At 37.4% G+C, this 20,542-nt stretch overlaps 1 protein-coding gene across 1 annotated transcript in view; it reads right to left on the reverse strand.

Annotated features, from left to right (window-relative positions):
• The window catches only part of LOC103380145 (serine/threonine-protein kinase WNK1-like), a 27,560-nt gene extending 11,854 nt beyond the window's left edge, over positions 1 to 15,706 (reverse strand). Inside the window, exons 1-13 of the mRNA XM_025056346.1 lie at positions 15,496 to 15,706; positions 12,033 to 13,272; positions 6,679 to 6,851; positions 6,335 to 6,555; positions 4,512 to 4,669; positions 3,254 to 3,342; positions 2,963 to 3,182; positions 2,775 to 2,876; positions 1,875 to 2,235; positions 1,613 to 1,776; positions 1,339 to 1,419; positions 970 to 1,005; positions 6 to 74 (exon numbers count right to left, since the gene is read on the reverse strand). Coding sequence (XP_024912114.1) covers positions 6 to 74; positions 970 to 1,005; positions 1,339 to 1,419; positions 1,613 to 1,776; positions 1,875 to 2,235; positions 2,775 to 2,876; positions 2,963 to 3,182; positions 3,254 to 3,342; positions 4,512 to 4,669; positions 6,335 to 6,555; positions 6,679 to 6,851; positions 12,033 to 12,815 — 2,457 coding nt within the window. The 5' untranslated portion in view covers positions 12,816 to 13,272; positions 15,496 to 15,706. The remainder of the gene's footprint in view (positions 1 to 5; positions 75 to 969; positions 1,006 to 1,338; positions 1,420 to 1,612; positions 1,777 to 1,874; positions 2,236 to 2,774; positions 2,877 to 2,962; positions 3,183 to 3,253; positions 3,343 to 4,511; positions 4,670 to 6,334; positions 6,556 to 6,678; positions 6,852 to 12,032; positions 13,273 to 15,495) is intronic.
• Between the last annotated feature and the right edge of the window lie 4,836 nt (positions 15,707 to 20,542).

Raw genomic sequence — 20,542 nt, forward strand, 5'->3', positions numbered from 1 at the left:
TCCACCTGTTGTTGTTGCTGCTGTGGGGCAGTTGGCTGTGATATTGGTGGTATTGTTACTTGTTGGTTGGGAATCTAAAATAGAAAAATCATAAAAATTGATGTCAGTAATATGATGAGTGGTGTTGCGATATAACTGACCCCTTCATAAAAAAAGTCCATTGACTGCCAAAATAAATAAAAGTTTTAGGGCTGTCAAATGATTTAAATTTTAAAATCGGTTTAATCACAGCTTAAAATCGGATTTCTCATGATTAATCGAGGTCAATCAACATTCCTAAATATGACAAAAAGAATATTCAGCATATGACTGTAATTGCTCCAAACAATGGAATTACTGATATGGAAAATGCAGTGTTTAACTGAAGGTTTGCTCCTTAGAGTTGATAGATTTTAATGATTACTGTGATTCTTTACAGCAACTTGTAGAATGCGTTGTGAGTTACTTTTACATAAATAAAGCCTTTGTCCTCAACACTACTGATCAGTCTACCATTCTTCATAATCAATTTGACAATGGTGCCAGGCTACTTGTCACTTATAGACTTGTTAACTGGTCCGACACAAGCAAGGCCTCAGACATGAAGTTGAAGTCTCCACCAACACATGCTGGGGGTTAAGATGTTTTTTTAGCTTAAGTATGTTTGTGCCCACAGTGTATTAGAGCAACACTAAGTGGATCCATTGTGAATTAATTGGATATACAGTGCGTATTATTCTGCTCATGAATAACTTTAATATGAATAACTGATTTACATGTTTATGTTGACAGCCCTAAAAAATTAATTTTCATTCAATTCATTCAATTTTTAGTGTTTGGCTACCCTCTATTGAAACCTATTGAAAAAAAGGATAACGTTGACATTACACCAGACAAAGTTTTTGAATACTTGAATTGGTCAGACACTGTTATTCCCGAACATTAACTTTGGGCACAGTTTGGAGATGAAATGGGTTCATTTTTATCTACCTGAGAGGAGATCGATGGTTGGTAGTAAGATCCATACTAAAGAAACAAAACACAGAATAAGAGACGGAAACTCGAGAATGAGAAAAAAAATATAGAAAAATACTATTCTACATATAGTACCAATTAACTAGTTTTTCACCCATGCAAGTGTTTTGTTGTTTAATCAAAAGTATAATGATGTGCCAAGTTCAAAACGTGAAGTTAAATAAGTTTGTCACACAACATTATCTAAATGCAACCTTCTACCACTTTTTCCTTTTAGTCTGGCTGTGGTGAAGCTATAGTTGATCAATTAGGCCATCTAGTTCCAAAGGAAAATAGTGAATAACCTTCCTTCTAGGGCTCATGTAAGAATAGGAGAACACAAACCTGAGCAGGTGGTACAGGAACAGCCTGGCTTGTAGTAACTGATAGACCTTCTGACTGGACACCCTGCACCTGGGGCTGAACCTGACAGCAACACATAAACAAAATAGATCATAGAAAAGTATTAGTAGAAACAAATGCAATTGAATCAAGAACTGCTCATTGCATTTATTACTGTACCAAGGAGACTGTAATGAGTTATATTTATATTATATTCACGTTACTTACTACTTATATATCACTTTGTGTGCAATGTTCTATTTTCACAACGACTCACCACTGACAACTGCTGCTGCTGCATTTGTTCAGATTGGGTCTGTGAGCACGACAGCTGGGGCTGAAGGTGCTGAATAGGAGGAGAGCTGTAGGACAATCCAGGCTGAGGAGGCTGGGCCTCTGTGACAATAGAAGAAGTAGGTAACCTGTCTGCAATGTGAGCAGCTGTGGGCAAAATAAATATTTATTTAGGGGATTTTTTTAAATGCAGCTGCCCAGAAATAGAAGTAACTAAGGGGGTTTTTGATCGTTACTCTACAAACCTCCAGTGTGTGGTAACTGTTGGTGTTGTTCAGCCTCCGGCTCCTCTGACTCGGGCTGAAGGTTGGCCACACTTTGTCCCTGAACTTGTACATTTGACTGAGGAACATAAGGGACCCCCTGTGACATAGCAGTGAGCGGGGTTGACTGAGGCGCGCTGTAGCCAGAATGCTGTAGACTCTGGTGACATACAGGTTGTGCAGAGATCTGTGAGCTGTGTTGGATTTGTTGCGGAGGGACATAAGATGTCGACGGAGCCACTGGTTGGGACAAGTCGGTACCAGACTGTTGTCCTGGTTGCTGTGCTGACATGACCTGGCTCTGCGTCTCGTCGTCAAACTTCTTGTTTTGATCTTCTCGGACCTTTAAACAACAAGCACGAATTATTTAAATTAATTAAATCAGGAACAATACTAAAGGTGGAATTATATAAAGCTCTTAAAGAAGTGTCCATGAGAGCCACGAGGCCTTCATAATCCCAAATAAGAGTCCTGTACAGTTTGAAAGTTCTGTTAGGCAACTGGACGTGAATTACTTGACCATGACCTGGATGACTGAGAATCTTCATAGACAAGTCCTGCACAGTTTCTGCTGCTATGTTGAATTAACAAAAAGTTTAACAGGTTGCGAAAGACAACTTTAAGTTACAGGTAACCATGAAAGAGATTGAAAAATCAATCAAAATAGCAAAGACACAGAATTATCCAGAAAAAAAACTGGAATCAATGGCATTTAGTGTTAGGGTTAAAAGGCTTGGTTTTGGATGATTAAAATTCAGAAATATAAGTATATATCTAATCTTTATAGGCCAAATATAAAACATTTCAACACAAGAGCAGGTTTTTGCACTGATCTCAATACTATTAATAGAAAGGGTAACAATTTGATCAGCCAGTCCTCACCTGCTGCCACTGTGCTCTCTTGCGACTGATCAAAGACACCCTGTCCCTAATAGCCTTCGCAATGGTCTTGTGGTCACCTTCACACACATAACCAGACTCAACCTATGGGGGAAATTTTTTATTTTTAGTAATAGGGACACTTCAAAGTAATCACATCCTAAAAGCACATATAAAAAATCTGTATTTACCATTTCCTGGGCGACGTCTTCAGGAACATCCTTGTTCAGATCAAAGGAAAACTCAATAGCTTCATTGTCTTTGTACTTCCCCTTGAGTTTCTTAATATCCTCGATTCTCAGCCACAACTTTATAGCCTCCATCTCTCCATCATCTTCCTCTGCCAGTTCCACACGCACACCGGTGTCCTCCTGGAAGAACACGTGGTTCAGAAGGTCCTTGATCGAGTACCTGAACAGAAGACGGTGGTGAGCAACGATACCCTAAAACATTGTGGTCTCTTAGCTTATCAAATCAGACACCTCTCGTCTTTGTTCTGGCGAATGCATCCCTCGATGATCTCCTTCACTTCAGGGAAAGCCACCTTGTCCAAGCTGCCCGGCTTCACTCCCTAAGTAAAACACAGAACTCTGAATGAGGATTATTTCAATTTGAAAGCAGTTCTTGTTTTGGACTTTATCCCGTACCTCACCACCTTCACAGTCTTAGAAGAACCCAAATTTCAAAAACAAACCTGACCTCAACTAGGAAATTAAAATAGGGTCCTTCATTCAGTTTGCCAAGAATGTACCTCCAAGATATGGTTAAAACTAATGTGGTTGACTTCACTGAACTAAATTTCTTCTTCTTTTTTTTTTTTTTTAAAATCAACATTACCTCGATTGCCACATATTCTGTGTAGACACATTTGAAGATAATTAATACCAGGGGATGGAATGAGATAAGAAAAACAAATAAAAATACAGTGAGCAGAGACTGGTCTTTGGGAGATAATGAATGGATCAAACGCAACAAGAAACTTCCGGTCGTACAAGTAAAGGGAGTGCAATGAATGAATCATTGCCTAACAGCTGAGCTGAAATTACAAAAACAGTAGGAAGTAGAAACCATTTCTAGTGGCACTACTACTGTATTGCATGTGAATGAGCCACAGTGCAACACCAAGGAGAAAAAACGGAAGAGACACCAGTTAAGCAGATTATATTTTAGTGTGGTTTACATGAGACTTCATACATAAATTTAAGAGATTTTAGGCTGTGGCTTGTACACAGCGCAGCTTTAGACAACAGTACTTTTATTTCTCCACTGGGGCAAATTTGTTTTGTGTTCTTCAGAATGAACTTGAAAAAAAAATAGACACTGCTAATAAATAATACTCTTAATCATCTCACAAAGACTGAGGAATCTGTGTTTTACAGTCAAGATAAACTGCAATAATTCTTAGATAAGCAATTTACTTATCAGTGTATGAATCATACTTGTGATCATGTGTTTCAAAGGTGAATCCATTTTGAACTGTATGAATGAGCCTTAAAGTATTTATGGACCGTAACTAAACTGTTTGTATGATCACAAGACTGAATAACTGGCTTTAGGAGGAAAAACACTATAGTTGTTCAGCAGTTTATCTATCTATTCCCATTTGGAGCTCATGGAGATATAAAAAAAAGGAAAGAAGTTAAATAGGTATTCCAAAATTAGCCTTCACGACACAGAAGAGGAGAAGCAGAGGTAAAGGCAGAGGCACAGGGGTTCGTGGACGATGAAAAAAAGACTTACGCTGGTAACTCTGCGGTAGATCTGTGCAGCATTCTGGCACTCTGAGTATGGGTACTCTGAGGTGGCCATCTCCAGCATGCACATTCCAAAGGCATACACATCCACTGACTCGTCGTACTTCTCCTCATACATCTCAGGCGCCATGAACTCTGGGGTACCTTAAATCAAAACAACTATTCAGAACTCTTGTACTCCCTTACTGATTGAGTGGGGCTCTCACAACCCATTGCCCCTCTGCTCCTCTAACCCATGAGGGGTTGAGGAAGAGGAGGTTGAGAAAAGTCACCAGTCTGCTGACAGCTCCCGCAGTAGAACCTGTGAGGCGAGAGTTGGAGGAGAGACAAAAGGAAGAAAAGGGGAAGGAAAGCAAAAAAAGGAGAAAAAACAAAAAAGGAAGGAGAAGGTGGGCTCAGTTAGACTGTAGAAAAGAATGCACCTGTTTGTCTATGTAAGACCTTAAAATGTTGCGTTACAAGGATGTGACTGAGGTTACCGATGTCCAGAACACACTTGTTCACCAAAGTGAACTTTGAATTTCATTATATTTTCAAGCTTCACTTGACTTTTAATTTCAGTTTCTTTGATGTAAATTCAGTCCAGGATATTGTTTAAAGATATGCCAAAGAGTTTCTGTGATGACAAGCACGACTAGCTATGGAAGTTACTTTTGTCACGACCTCGCCTTGCAAACACATTAACATTGCCTTTTATAATAAACTTACCTTTTAAAGTCCATACCTGCTTACATTTCTTGACCTGCAGGAGGAAACTGTTATGGTCAAGGCTGCGAGAAACGGATCCCATAGCTAGTTCCTGTTTTATGTAGTGTGTTCATGCACATCAGTTTCCTTTTCTCCTTTAATTAATTTCACATTTGCATTTAGTTTCAGGTCTTACACAGAAGAACTTTTTTGTTGTCTTGATGTATTGTTTTGTTGTTGGTTTTTTTTTGTAATTGAAGTGTGTTACAGCACACTGTTCAAACTTACCAGGCTCATAAAAAGTTCATACTTACTCAATGACCAGCAATACCCTATTCATTCCAAACAGCATAATGGGGCACAGCTGAGGCTAGAGCCTACATCTTAAAAACATACCCAAGAATGTGAAAAAAAGGAAATGAAATAAAAAGGAAAAAATATAAGAAGAAATATAAAAGGCAAAGTCTGATAGGTAGAAAGTGGACTGAGCCCACTGGACACAGACAAAGCAAAAAATATTCTGCAGTCCTGTAAATGTTTTAAAAGACAGTAAAAGGCACAAGGGACAAATAACCTGTTGAGGCAAACCCACAGAAAAAGATGATTGATAGGTCAGGTAAAATTAGTAAACAGACCACATATTTCCAAACCACAGAACATTGACCAGTATAAAACAGTATTGCCACAACCTTAGTCATGGCCAGGTTGGCCTGCAAGAAGGCATGACAAAGTATTATAATCATATTATGAGAAATGTAAGGCGCTACTTACATTCAGTAGGTGCCTGGAAAAAACTTTTTTGGAAGAAACATGGACCTGAAATTTTCCATACAATGTCCAAAACTTGATGAAAAGCTTCCTGTTTGAGTGTAAAGAGTGAAAGCCTTATGGTTTGTGTGCCTATGCAATATACATAATCTGGCCTCCATTTGAGCTGTGGTTTTAAGGACAAATGAAACACTGTGGTCTGTTTTTGAACCACACTGTCAGAAAAACAAGTGCAAGAAAAATATACACTTTAAAACAATCATTTCAATACAATAAGAGTCTTATGCCCTTGGAAAAAAATGCTGTCCTGACCAGGACAAGGACCAGAAAACGGAAGTGGCTTTGAAGTCTTACCTATAACACTCTTGGCAAAGGATGCTCGCTTGAGTGTGGCTAGTCCTAAGTCTCCGATCTTTACTGATCCTGTTGGGCCTGTGATGAAAATGTTGTCACACTTGAGGTCTCTGTGGATGATGGGGGGAGCACGAGTATGAAGGAAGTGAAGCCCCTTGAGGATCTGTTTACACCAGCTTCTCAACACTTTTATTTTCATCACTTTGAAACGCTTCAGGTATCTAAAAGGAAAACACAATCATTTTTAATAATCACAGCAGACAATTATACACGCACTGTTGTATTCAACTATTTACTGCTGTAATGGTTTGTATTGTCAGATAGCGTTATAGTTTGAGACTCACGTTTTCAGTGTGCCAGAAGTCATGAGCTCAGTGACCAGAACAATGCACTTCCTGCCTTTGGAGGGTCCCTCCCAGGAGTCATAAAAGCGAACAATGTTGGGATGCTGCAGTCCCTTCAACATCCCTGCTTCCTCTTTGAATCGCTGCCTCTCTGTCTTTGACAGCTTACGATCCTACAGAGAAAAGAATGGAATGCAAGAAAATAAATCAATTATAAAACAACACCAGTAGTCGTCCTGAAATACATATCTATAACATTTAAAATACATGCATAATAGAAATTTGCTTTTACCAAACAAACAAACCAAACACAGCTGCGGGCTGGACCTATATATACACGTACACATAAATATATATATACATATACACATACATACATACACACACACATATATATATATATATACACACACACATATATACACACATATATATATATATATACACACACACATATATACACACATATATATATATATATACACATACAGGTATCTATACATACATATATGTATATGTATATACTGTATACATATATACATACACATATATACACACACACATATATATGAATATACATGTATATATATACATAGATAGACAGACAGAAAACCTAAGTAGTTAACCTATCTACATTTCTGACCACAAATCTGTAAAGCATTGTGTTCTCATTTGCCTCATTCTCGCTATGAAGAACAAATGGATGATACACTGCTACATAGGGTCAGTGGCTAGCATATTTTTCAATTAATTAAGGCAAGTTATGCATGAGCAATGTGCAAACAATCTCTCAATCATGAGACAGACCACACCGACATTAACGTGTCCTGTATTTTTGGGACATTTGCTGTGGACCTTTCAATCACACGCACAGAAACTGATTGAAAGACCTTCCCTCATTACTTTTCAATTAAATTAAATCTTTTTTTTTCTTTCTAATGCAATTGCCTGCAGGAAATATTCAATTAGGATGAAGTTAGACAAAAGGCCAAATCAGTTATTAGCAGCTGAAAAGATCACATGCTCATAATGGAAGAGGAAAAAAATGTATTGATTGATATCAGTATGAGCAGATTCTCAGTTGCAGTATCATTATCGGACATGAACGTTGTATCAAGCCACCCCTACTCTAAACTACCCTCTTTCTCAATGATCTGTATTCGATTAAATCATTTTATTGCGTTTGGTCAAAGGCCTTTGTGCCGTTTATGTTCTTTTCATGTATAGCAGGTGTCACTGAATTGAGAGGTCTTTTCAGAAAAGATTTTCAGAATATCAAAAGTCATTAGACCCCTGTGTGGATATAAACAGCAAGGAAGTAAAATAATTTGATGCCTACAAGTTGGTCTGAGTAACATAAACACAAGCCAGCCAAAGAATTCATGGAGGATTTGGCCTGGAGAGAAGAACTATGAGAAGCATATTACCTAAAGAACAACACACCTACAGTGAAACAGTGGAAAGAGATTGGCCAAGGGCCAGGATAACTCAAGAAATAGCTGCACACAATTGATTACTTGGGGTGACAGAGGAATAGTTTAGGTTTTATGAGTTTAATTTGTGTCTGAATTAAATCAATGATGTATGCTTTAAAGTTGTCAACTGCACTTCTTTTGTTCTCATCAGCAATAAAGAGAAACAGAAACAAACAATTACAACAAAAACTTTGCCTGAGTGAAATTAATTGTATTATTTAATTTATTATTTAACCACATTACTTAAGGTTATTAGCCAGTATCGGTTTGTCACATACTTATAAATACACTCTTATTAGCCAGTATCGGTTTGTCACATACACATACAAAAAAAGGGTTCTGTTTCAATGGCTGTTGAGAAAGAAAGAAAAAAAGAAAGAAGACTAAAAATAAAATCTGTCCTATTCTGTGCTACCGTTGCCATAGAAACAAGGCCAGAAGAGCAGATTATATTTATTGCTGTTGTGATAATCCTAAAGCTGAGGGGGTTCTTGCTGTAGATGAAACACTGTTCCACCGCGCCCTAATGACAATGTGTCAGAAATGTGAAGTTCAATTACCAGTAATGTTTACAGAATATTTATGACAGAGCGGTGTTTTGACTTTCATATCATATTTCCAACTACTTATCAAGCTATTACTATCTAGATATTTTATGACCACACTCCTTTCCAGAAGATCTGAAACACATCTAAAGCCAGTTATCTATGGTATCAACAGAATAGGTAGCTTCAAGGCAAAGCCTTAATAATCCAACACTACTGAAAGATTGCTTGAAAGCAGTCTGTGATCATGTCACAGGCTCTGTAAGGTTGATACTGCACCCACAGAACTTCAAATGGTTTAGGATCTACACAGTGCCTGCATTCTAAGACGCCACACTAAATACACAAAAAGACAGGTATTGTGTTTAGGGATGCACAAATGGCAATAGCAGTATTAGTATTGGGTCCGAAACGCTCACACTTCATTCAAAAATGTGCCAAACGGGTGCCTACTACTTCATAACGGCTTTTCACAACAACCAGCTGTGCATGGTCAGCATTGTGTATTTTCCTACTGTAAATCAGCATCTGGTTAACCTCAAGGGTAGTTTATTTTAGTAGGTCAACAATGTCAGCAATTTGGAGGTATTTTAACATCAGGGACAAAGACAGGAACAAGATTAACAGTAAGATTCGTGACTGTAATCTTTGGCCTTATAATTGTAACCCAATTAAAAATCCCATCCAGATTTGCTTTGACCGATATAAATGGTATTTTAAATGTAAAATAGTCAATTTAAGAATTCTATGTTTTTTATTTTAACAATCAATTTCATTCATGGCACATGCAAGCGGTCAGCTGTGTGCCAGCTCTAACAACTCTTGGAAATGGAGGTTTCTCCTCCTGTTTCAACATTTGGCCTCAGTAGGCACAACAGGAGGAGGACTATACCCAATGACGATATGGTTGAAGATAGATGAGTAAGCAAGAAATGGGAGGCTCCCAAATGTATTTCACCATATTCCTCAACTTCCTCTGTGTGGTGACCTACTTTTGTTCAGACATGCCTGTGATGAGAGATTCAAAACAAATGTGTGGGTGAAAAGGGGTGGATCCCGACAAATGCTCCAGAGCTTATGGACAGATGGTTTTTTGAATAAGTCAGAAGCATTTGTTTAAACTTAACTAAAGTTCTAACAGTTATTTTATTTTAGCCTCAGATAAGGAGAAGTAAAACAGATTACCCCAACAGTGAAACATGGACGGTAATATCTCTAAATGGTCACATGAAAATATATTTACAATCATTTTAACTTTTGGAATGTTTTTATGCTACAACGTTTTCTTTGAACATTTTTTAGTAAAAGCACATGTAAGACCATACACATACAATAGGCATGTGAATGGTGGTGTATTCAGAAAACAGATATTCTGTTTGGATTTATCACTACTCGTACTCGTCCTAGATTCCAGGTGCCACACATCTGCCAGCCCTATAGCCAACTTTCAAACTTGCTAGCTTAGCTTATAAGCTGCCAGCAACATTCCTAATTCTTTCCAACTAATATGCATGCAGAATTAAAAAAAAACAGAATCAACAGAATCAATATATTAAAATATTATAAATATATATAAATATATAAAATATTTGCTTCAGGTCTTCAGGTCACGTTTTAATTTTAAAACTTTTCAATTTTTGTTGCAGGTAAACAGGACACCTCTGAAGATAAACGATTTCAAGGGGAAACAGCTAATAAGTGGAAGAAATGCAACGGCATCCCAGCTCTGTCTGTCAAAGAAAAAGGTTGAGGCTTGTTAGCAGAGATAGCCTAGCCTTTTAGGAGACTGATAATTGTTCAATAAACAGCTAAGCAATGTGCCTGGCTTTGAACGTTATCAGAACAAAATATATTCTGGTTTACAAAAAAAAGAAATAAGAAAATATAGAAATTGAAATACCTACTGAAAATGTTTAAAGTAGACAATGTTCCATACATGTCACTAAAAAAAGCAACTGAGACTGGATTTATCTATTTTGTAATTTCATATTAGTAGGTCAACACACACCTGAATCTTAACTGAAACAAGCACTAAACACATTATATTTATGTGTTCCATGGACTCAAGGGTTGAAATAACATCCCTTTAGTGATCACGGGACAACGTCAACCACATGAGGGAATTTCTGCTTTTGCACTGCTCTACTGGTTTTGCGTACTGAAACCCTGAAGCAGAGTAATCAGCAAAAGGGAATAAGTGTCAGGTTACACGGTCATATTTCAGAGCAGACCACAAGCATTTGACACAAGGCTGGGTCTCATTCAACTGTTGAAATTTGAAAAAAAAAAATCCCCTTTCCACTGGCTCAGTTTTTCAATACAAACAGTTACCAACGTGGTTGCAGTATATTTTTTTCATCTTTTGAGATATTTTTCAAACCAAATGAAATACCAGATGTGATAGAATTTGATTGTGGTTTTCATTTTACTTCGCCTGCATCACCAGATGACTTTTGTGGAATCTAAACAAAACTATCATAGCTTAAAATGTATTGACAAATATCAAAATTTTCAATTAAATGAAAATAAAGTACTTGTATTACTCCTGGCAATGTGTGGGACTAGTTTCATAACCAAGTCTAAACATAAGGGAACAATAATACAAACTTAATATTTACCAGGCATTTATTTAATGTCTCAAAAATGTAGTCAGTTGACCACTTGCATTTACTCTTTCATGTTCAAAAATATGTATTTTATGAGCATTAAACACATTTCTTTTGTATCTCACTCTGAAATGGAATTTGTAACAAATTAACAAGTAAAGGGGGAATAAAATTTTAAAAGATTCAACTCTGGGAGGAAGAGTGAGAAACAGGCCTTGGCAGGCAGACCGGCCTGGTGTGCTTCACACAGGAGATTCCTTGTTGAGGAATGTGACCCATTTTACATTCACACAAGCATTTGGAGCAGAAACCAAAAGAGCATGCGCATGACTTGCTCTTTGTGAGGGGGGAGGGGCACATGCCTTCAATCTTTACATTGTTCCAATGAGGAACCAGTGTGCTTGTGTAGCTTTTGCACTGCTAAACTACTCTACTTGAGCTGCTATATAAGCTTATGTGGGGGGCCTATGTCTCTTATAAAAGAATACAGATGTTACCCCAGCAATATCATGCTGTGGACAAGGACAAACTGCTATAGGAAGCAGAGCAGCTTGAAAAGTTTCATGTATTTCTTGAGCTCTTCTAACATGAGATATACCAATATGTTTCATTAGAAATATAAAATCAATTTATAAGACAACGATTAGAATGTTGTGTACATGACTATAACTTATTTTAGGGTTTTGGCAAGGTCTATAGCAAAAAGGTTGAATAAAGGACTGTCATACCTGCAGTTCACACCAGGCCACCTCCACTGTGGTCTCTGTATCCAGGCCCTTGTAGACAGTCTTGAAGGAGCCACGTCCAATTTCGATATCAAACTTAAGAAAACGTCCATCTGGTGATGTTCCTACTGCTTTGGTCTCTGCCTCTTCTGTATCATCCTCCACTTTTTTCTCTGCTTCTCTCTGCTCTGCTTCTATTCGGGCCTTGACAGATTCCTTATCCTCTTCTTCTCCTTCCAAAAGCTGTACCTTAACTTCAGATATATCTTGTGTTTGACTTGGCAATGCACTTCCTAGTTCCGGCACAGAGTGTGATGCGACTACCACTTCGCCATCGCAGATATCCTGTACAGTGGCAGGCTCCTGTTTAAAAGGCACAACATCCTCCTCGACTGCTTCTCCTTCTTTTCTTTCTACCTGTCCCTTTTCATGAACAGCAGATATCTCATTTTCAATTAAACTTGCATCAGTATGTTGCAAGTGAGCAGCAGCAGTCTGTTGCCTTTGTGGAATGGCTTCCTGGGGCAGAAATGTTGGAGGCAAAGGGATTGGAATCTTGCTAGGTAAAGGGAGTGCCAACGCTGTAGCATTGGAATCGCTGATAACACTACGCCGCAAAAAACGATGTTCGGGGTTACACCTGTCACGCTCCATGGTATGATGTCTACGCCTTACTTCTGATGGCCGACCCTCACTCATCATTGAGTCTGACCCAGTACTAGGGCTATTTCCCTTCTGAGGAGGGGCCAAAAACTTTACCATTTTGTCGTCTTGATTTTTCGACATCCCACCACCTACAGTAAGGATTTGGGCTTACTAGTTATTGAAACCAATCCATAAAGGAAAATCCCATGTCCATCACAGAGACTCTCTTATTTATAATTATCTGTGCTTATCTGATAACGCAAATCTACAGCTGCCTTTTTTTAACAGCTTTTAGATGATCTCTTCACACACATACAGTGCAGAAACTGGGAAGGTAGGACAGAAGGAAGCTCTCTTGTAAGTGGGGGAAAAAAAAGTTTTAACTCCAAGACAAGATCGACAGTGCTGACATTCATATGCAAGTGTCTTTAGGTCCACACCATCCATTGTGTCAGACCCTGGGAGCAGATGCTTTCAAGCATGTAGAATCTTCAGTCAGAAAACAGCAACGATGTAAAGCAGCCTGCAAACCTCCCACTGTAGGCAATGGTTGTGTAGCAGGACAATCCGGGTACGTTACAGTCCAGCTTTGCTGCAACTGAAATGAAAAAAAGCTTGTCAGACTTGTTTTGTAAAGTAACCAACAATATGTCAAATGTCAACAAGATTTAAAAGAGACCGGTCTTATATTCCAAAGTAGAATTTACAGTGTACATAAAATGTAATAACAGATATTTACACATAAGCAGAGTTGACAAACACTTGCTTTAGAATTTCAGAATTTAATGTAGTGTATAAGACAAAATTGTCAAGTCTTTCAAAGTTTGCTCTTCTCAATATATTTTGTTGTCGTTATTGTTAAAGGATACATGCACATTAGACAAGTTTGTCAGCGAGGGCAAGACTAGACTACTACAAGGTCTTATTTGTAACAACACAAGCTACTACTTGAACGCAACTGAGCACTGACAATTTCAGCAATCGCTAAAACTAAATAAGCAAATAGAATTAATAAAAACACAATAAATACACAAATCACTACATCCATCAATGAAGCGGCTACCATATTTCTGCAACATGTATGTTGTCTGTGAATTTATCAAAACATTTCACATGTGCTTCGTTAAAACAGAGCCATTTCGTAAAAACAAAATTACTGCAATAGATATGCATGGTTGTTACTTATGTACAATTATTCTTAAAGACACATTGACACGGCTGCAGCCATTCCCTGCGCAACTAACCACAATTTCATAAGTCGAGCTGTCAATGTTAGCTGCAGTAACGTCACCATTAATTTAACAGAGTAGCAGATTCATTATCTATGCACTTTAACCGGTGCAAACCTACCGCCTTGCTTACCATCTTAAGAGTGAAAGTAACGCATTTCAGTAAGAAACAAAATAAGCGTATGAAGCCAGGGCCAGCAGGCTCTTTGTTAGCTTGCTAACGAGCACCGCTAGCACTTAGCTGCCATCAGCTAATCCAGACATTAACAACCGATCAATCAATTCTCATTCTCATCTTCTCTAAATATATTCCATGGTGGTATTACGGTACAATTATTACTTTATTCATAACAGACACCAATAATCGTCGTTTTACCATACCACTAGGCGTTAATACGTGGTATCCATTGTTTACTGACGCCTCGACCGTATCCATCCAAGCGGATGTAGCATTTTAAAGCAGACCCGTTTGCTCTGTGTGACGCCGGTTGGAAAGACACCAGGCAGTTGACAAATAACGCCAGAGCCGCACAGCTCGCTGCGCTAGGCGGGTCTTCCAGATGGCCTACAAAGCTAGACCCACCTCCCAACTGACACTTTTCAATTTGACGTTGTCTGACGATTTAAAAACACAGGCACCGGTTTAGTTACGCGGCGTACGTTTTTTTCAAGACGGTGAAATGTTGCTATAGTCTGCTTTAGCAATACCTGACAATGTTTAGATGATTATCTGCCAATTTCTGCGTGACGATTCGATTACAGAATAGCATGCGGAGGTACCGGTTGCACGTCTTCCGGTTTCCGAGCAGCTGTGCGTCCTGCTTAGAAAATAGGTCAAATTTTCAAACTACTGACGACTTTGACGTCCTGTCTCACTCAGAGAACGATCGTTCTGTCAACACTATATCGCCATACCACCACCGTTAAACCTAAATAATGATAGATAGATAGATATATTCTAACCATTATAAACACCTTTGCCTTTTTTTCTTTATCTAAAGTAAATATATTACCTACTTCTCTTTGATTTGTTTTGGTTTAGTGGCTTTTTATAGCACGGTTAATGTTGGACCCGTTCTTTCTTTTCTATTCAGCACAACTCCTTTGAACTCTTTGATCTGCGCAAATATAGGCTTTATATCTTTTCACATCTTTGCCTTACACAGACAGCCAAACATTCACATTACCCAGACAAATGACAACACATTAAATCAATGTATTGGGTATGTTGCTAATTTCTTATTAATATATTTGTTTTGATTATTATTGTTGCTAGTCATGAACTAGTAAAATTTGAGATAATTTAACATTTTATTTCTAATATAATTGTATACAATTGGAATCCAAAAGCAAACACCAACACTTGTCATTGTCCAATCAGACTGTTTGTAGTTATTTACTTAAGTCTTTCAGTCTGTTTCAGTCTCTGACAAACGTTCCTTTACATTCCAGTTAATTAGATCGAAACATAAATCACGAACTTTACAAATACATTTATAGTTCTGTAAATTTTGAACAGGCACGGGATTAGATGATGTAGAAAGCAAAAGGCCTGTAACACCGGGAGGCTGACAGACAGCGGACATACGTACCTCAATATTTTACCCACAGCATAGCAGACTGTTGTCGCCCTTCAGTACGACTCCATGCGGCGGAAGTCCGTTTCAACATTTTTACGAACCGTTAACACGTTAACATTAGTCTTATAGAGTCCAACACGTCACATGACGGATGTCACAGTAAACATGCCGAGCACTTGCTGCACAGTGACTAGAGCACTGCTTTTTCCTCCAGCGCATGCGCAAGTGTGGAATGACCTCATTATACCTAGATACATACAGTACTGATTTACTCTGGTATTCCTGTCACTACATTGACTTGTACTCATTTTAATAGTTTAAACAACGATTGAGAAATTTACTCTGAGGGCAACATTTGTTACAAAGACACATAGCACGGCCCAGATTTTTTAAACAGAATAACTTCAATATGATTTATTTTATTTATTTATTTTAAAATAATCAATGTGACTCCCCGAAATAAATGTACAGACATGTATACACAATGTATAATTTCACAATGTAATGTTTAAATATTCCTTTTTTTTTATAATTTCACAATGTAATGTTTAAATATACGTTTTTTTAATTAAGGAAAAAATGGAAATATTTGTCCAAAATTTACTTTTTTAAACTAGCGTCAGTATGATAGTTTAAAACTATAAAATTAACTTCAAGGTCTTATATGTAATCGTGGGTATTCGCAGAGACAACCTTCTGCATTTTTATTTTATTTTGTTGCTGGACTGTTTATATGGGTGTAATTATTTACCACTAAAAGAAGTAGACCGTAAATGGCAGTTATAATCTCGCTGAGGGAACGAGTCATTGGGGCCTTTTCGAGAATGCGACAAACTGCCGCCATATTGAATGAGTCATTGAAGAGAAAGATGCCATACATTAGTCTTGGTGATTGTTGGTGCTGTAACTCGCCATAATCTTGGACAAGATGCCAATCTAATACTGTTCAAAAATATTAAAACAAAAAGGACACAAAAAGAAGGTCAACTCAACTGTACTGGCTTGTCTTGCAATGGGCAAATAATTGCTAATATGCTCTATACATCTGTATATCATTCGGTGCTTGGAGGTAAATAGTTAAGAGTTAATTATTTATTATCACAATTATTTATTTTATATTAACTGAGTAACAATAATAACAATTATACTTTGATACATACTGTGTAACTATGTAATTATGACTAATAAAGATAAGTTTAAACGGGATGGAAGATCGAATCCAATTTAAATTCTGCGGCACAGCTTTGTGGACTACGACAACAATGAGATATACATTATTTTTACATTACCATTTTCTCAGTCTTACTAAGACATTTTAATTTACTAGACCTTGTATGGGGGGAAACCGGGGAAGGGAAGGGGAGACTTGTATATCAGTAATCTGACAGTAATTGTGCTGGACGTTCTTTGACGGATAAGCACTGCCCCCATCTGGTAGACGCATATACAGTACATTTAAGGTTTTTAATCCATGAAGGAAGTTATTTATATATGGAAAACACGGATGTCTAATTTTCAACTTACCATAGTACTTTTTTTTATTTATTTATACGAAAATATTTAACTTCATGTAAAATGCACTTAAAATCTGCACAAATGTTTCTGGTCACAATTCTAAATTCGGGACATCTTCATTTTCTCTTGTTTATAAAAATTGTCACATTTAGATAAACAAAGTTAAGACTACACTACTTACTATTTTTTTTCCCGTAAAAATTGATTGCATCACAAATTTATCAAGGCCACGTCATAACAGCACCTTGACATTTTAGTAGTACTTCATCACATTTTAAAAAGATGCTTTGGGTCATTGTTATGTTGGAAGATAAAAAAAAGGTTTTGTGTCTTGTGTCTATTGCAGCTCTTCTCAGGTCCATACTACAGAGAGAACAGTGATTCCCATTCACTGTGAAAGATCATTAGGTGCACTATGGAAAATAATCCAATTCACTTAAGTGGCCAGAAAACTATTATTTATTTACAAATAATTTATTTACATTGCAAATAATTTCTCTTTGTTAGTTTATTTGACTATGATGAGTGAAGGCAGCAAATAAAATTTGGAATACATGGGGTAGAAATGCCATGAACAGTGGCAAAGCAGAAGGCCTTAATAAGTTGTATTAATTTTTGGGCTGTAAATAATGAGAAAAGTATTTGTACTGGTTGGCTAAATAGAGAGACAGAGATGGAAAGGACAAAACAATGTGAAATTTGTCAAAAGTGCCTGACAAACAAATGGCATAATTCCAGCGAATAGGTGGATAAAATATATCAGAGGGTGAAATAGTGAAAGGAGAACTTTGAAGAGTGACACAAAAAAAGGAGAAAAGAAGAAAAGATATATGCAAAAAAGGTCAAGGATGACGTGAACTATGGATGCAACATACAGTATATGGGGAGTTAAAAACCAGAGATCGATGAAAGGCGAAAAAACATCCTTTATAATAAATAAGGAGCAATGCCAGCAAAACATCAGAGAACTAACATTTGAGGGAGCAGCGAGGGCATAAGGCCTGACCCCCAAAAATGTCAGTATTGCAAACATGCCAGAGCCTCAAAGCAAATACAATGTGCAGAGGTTTAATAGAATGATAAATACATACTTGAGATCATAGCAAATCTTTCTGGAAAAATTGCTTCTCTGAGACACCCCACTGAGAAAAAGACTGAGCAAAAATGGAGTCAAGAACATAAAGATTCTACTCATGAAAGAACCCATGTTAAGGTTCTATGACCCATTAAAACCCATAAAGATACAGTATATTCAGATGCAACACAAAGTGGAGTGGGAGCTGTTCTTCAAAAATACAGCAATTGGCGAGCAGTTGCATGTTCATCAGACGTTTTCAACAAATGTCAGGACATTAAAAACAGATTGAAAAGGAATTTCTAAGCATAACATATGCCTATGGAAGATTCCACCCATTCTCGGGGATCACACCTACGCATTGTTCAAATTCTACTGAAAACAAGAGATAAAATTATACTGTACTTGAGAATATCAACAATTATGACATACAAAGGTGGACAAACTTCTGAGCTGTCGACAAAGCTGAGGCATTAGTGGCTTACAAGACTTGACTGAAAAGACTTATTAACAATGTATCAACCACCATTATAAAATTTACTGCAATTATTTTCACAGAGCACATTCACCTGTGTATATTCTCTTACAGGTTAAAAATAATGCTTGAATCAGGTTCAACGGGAGTATAGTATAATAAATCATGGAAAAACGTTATTTGTCGTTAATAACTATGTTGCTGTTTTACTGTATGACAACTGTTCCCCACAATGACTCCGGTTTTCTGCACCAACCACAATATAAGATAAAAGACTTCTGTAGTCTTCACTTGTAAACAGACTGTGATGAATAAAAATAACTTCTTCAGAAACTGACAGCTTGTCTACATTATTGTACAGGTGAAAAAAACAACCTCAAAATGTAATTTCTGTAGATTTCTTTCCCTGTCAAAAGGCTTTACCACTTAATAACTTAAAAATAACATACAAACAATATTAGCAATTAAATCAAAATAATTAATGTATATGTAATCAACATTCTGTGTTCTCCTCGCAATTGTCCATGGCTAAATTTAAGAATATACAAGTTTTCTTTTTCTCACTGTGCTATGGTCTTAATATTGTATTCCAGGTGCATTTAGAACGATAACAGTTTTTTTTATCAAACAAATAAAAGTTTTACTATCGTTTGTGTATGGTCTCCGTGGTAGTATGGAATTCAAAGCATTCGCCTGCTTTTCGAACCACCCTGCCTTCAGCTTCACCCTACCCTGCTGTATCGCTCGTTACCGCGCGTAAAAGTCTAGCGTGGCGTGTAAGGCTGTCGTGAACGCGCACAAGAGGCTTGACGTCACTGAGGCGTCCTGGCTCTCCTGAGCCACTGCTGCTGCTGAAAAGATGGCCAAATGTGATATACGCCTTTCGTGTAATTGACATAAAATGACCGCTGCTGCAGCCCACTTGCCTAATCGAGGGAGTATTTAGTTCTCACACCGGTGTGAGCTACGGCCGACGCCAAGAAAGGTAGTTTGTTTGGACCGGTTTTCACCACTGGCTATTGTGTTAGCGAGGAAAAAAAACGGAGGCTCTGCCTGACCACATAAATTGGATGAACTAGCCTCCGTATGTCACAGCCAGCTAACGCTAACTGCTAGATGCATTTGATTGTTTAGTTTCCTCACTTACCATTAATGGATATTTATTGAATAACGTGAACCTTTAAATAAAGGTAAAATGTAGCGTAAAATTAAAACTCGAAGAATGGCTGTTTAAATATGGGTGTCTCCAGTTCAGACTCCGTTGCTGTCGCTAGAAAATGCCTATATATTAAATTCTTAAGCTTAAAAACGTCAGTTTGTATGACACAGCATCCAAGCAAATGACCACTAAACGTATTTAAGTATTAATTCTCGAGGTCTCATTTGTTTTTGTTTCATTGACTAAACTAACCTTTTTCTTATATCTATCATGGGCAATCCCTTTGCCTCTCCTAGGTTTGATCCACAGCGTCAGCTATAAAAAAAAAATCAGGTATGTGGAATGTAGTCCGCAGAAAAATATATTTACGTCATTCTCGGACAGAATCAAGTCTCATTTCAAGTGCTACCTAAAACATTTAAATCGTCTTGTTAAACCGTTAGCCGGCAACATTAGCAGCTCTGAAAGGCCACGATGAACTGCCTTGGTGGAAATTTAGCTAAAAACTGATGAAGCCATTCATGCCTAAAGAATTGTTATTGTTTATTAATACCTTACCGTGAATGGGGGAGTGATTATTTAAACAAATTTTCTTTAATGCAACTAAATCGCATGGATTAAAAAAATAAATCCATGATTGACAGTGTTATGAAGTTATGAATAGAAGTCGCATAATGGGTCTAAAATGGTAGTGACAAAGTACCATCTCGTGTGGCAACCTACTGTCTTAGTCATTTATATTATATTTGTTTTGTCTGTTTCTGACATAATTAGAAATACAACTTCACATTAGTAGTTTACAATAATGTGAGTGACATTTATTTTGGTTAGAATG

Source organism: Cynoglossus semilaevis, chromosome 6 (assembly GCF_000523025.1).
Source record: "Cynoglossus semilaevis isolate Cse_v1.0 chromosome 6, Cse_v1.0, whole genome shotgun sequence".
In the NCBI taxonomy this organism is placed as follows: domain Eukaryota; kingdom Metazoa; phylum Chordata; class Actinopteri; order Pleuronectiformes; family Cynoglossidae; genus Cynoglossus; species Cynoglossus semilaevis.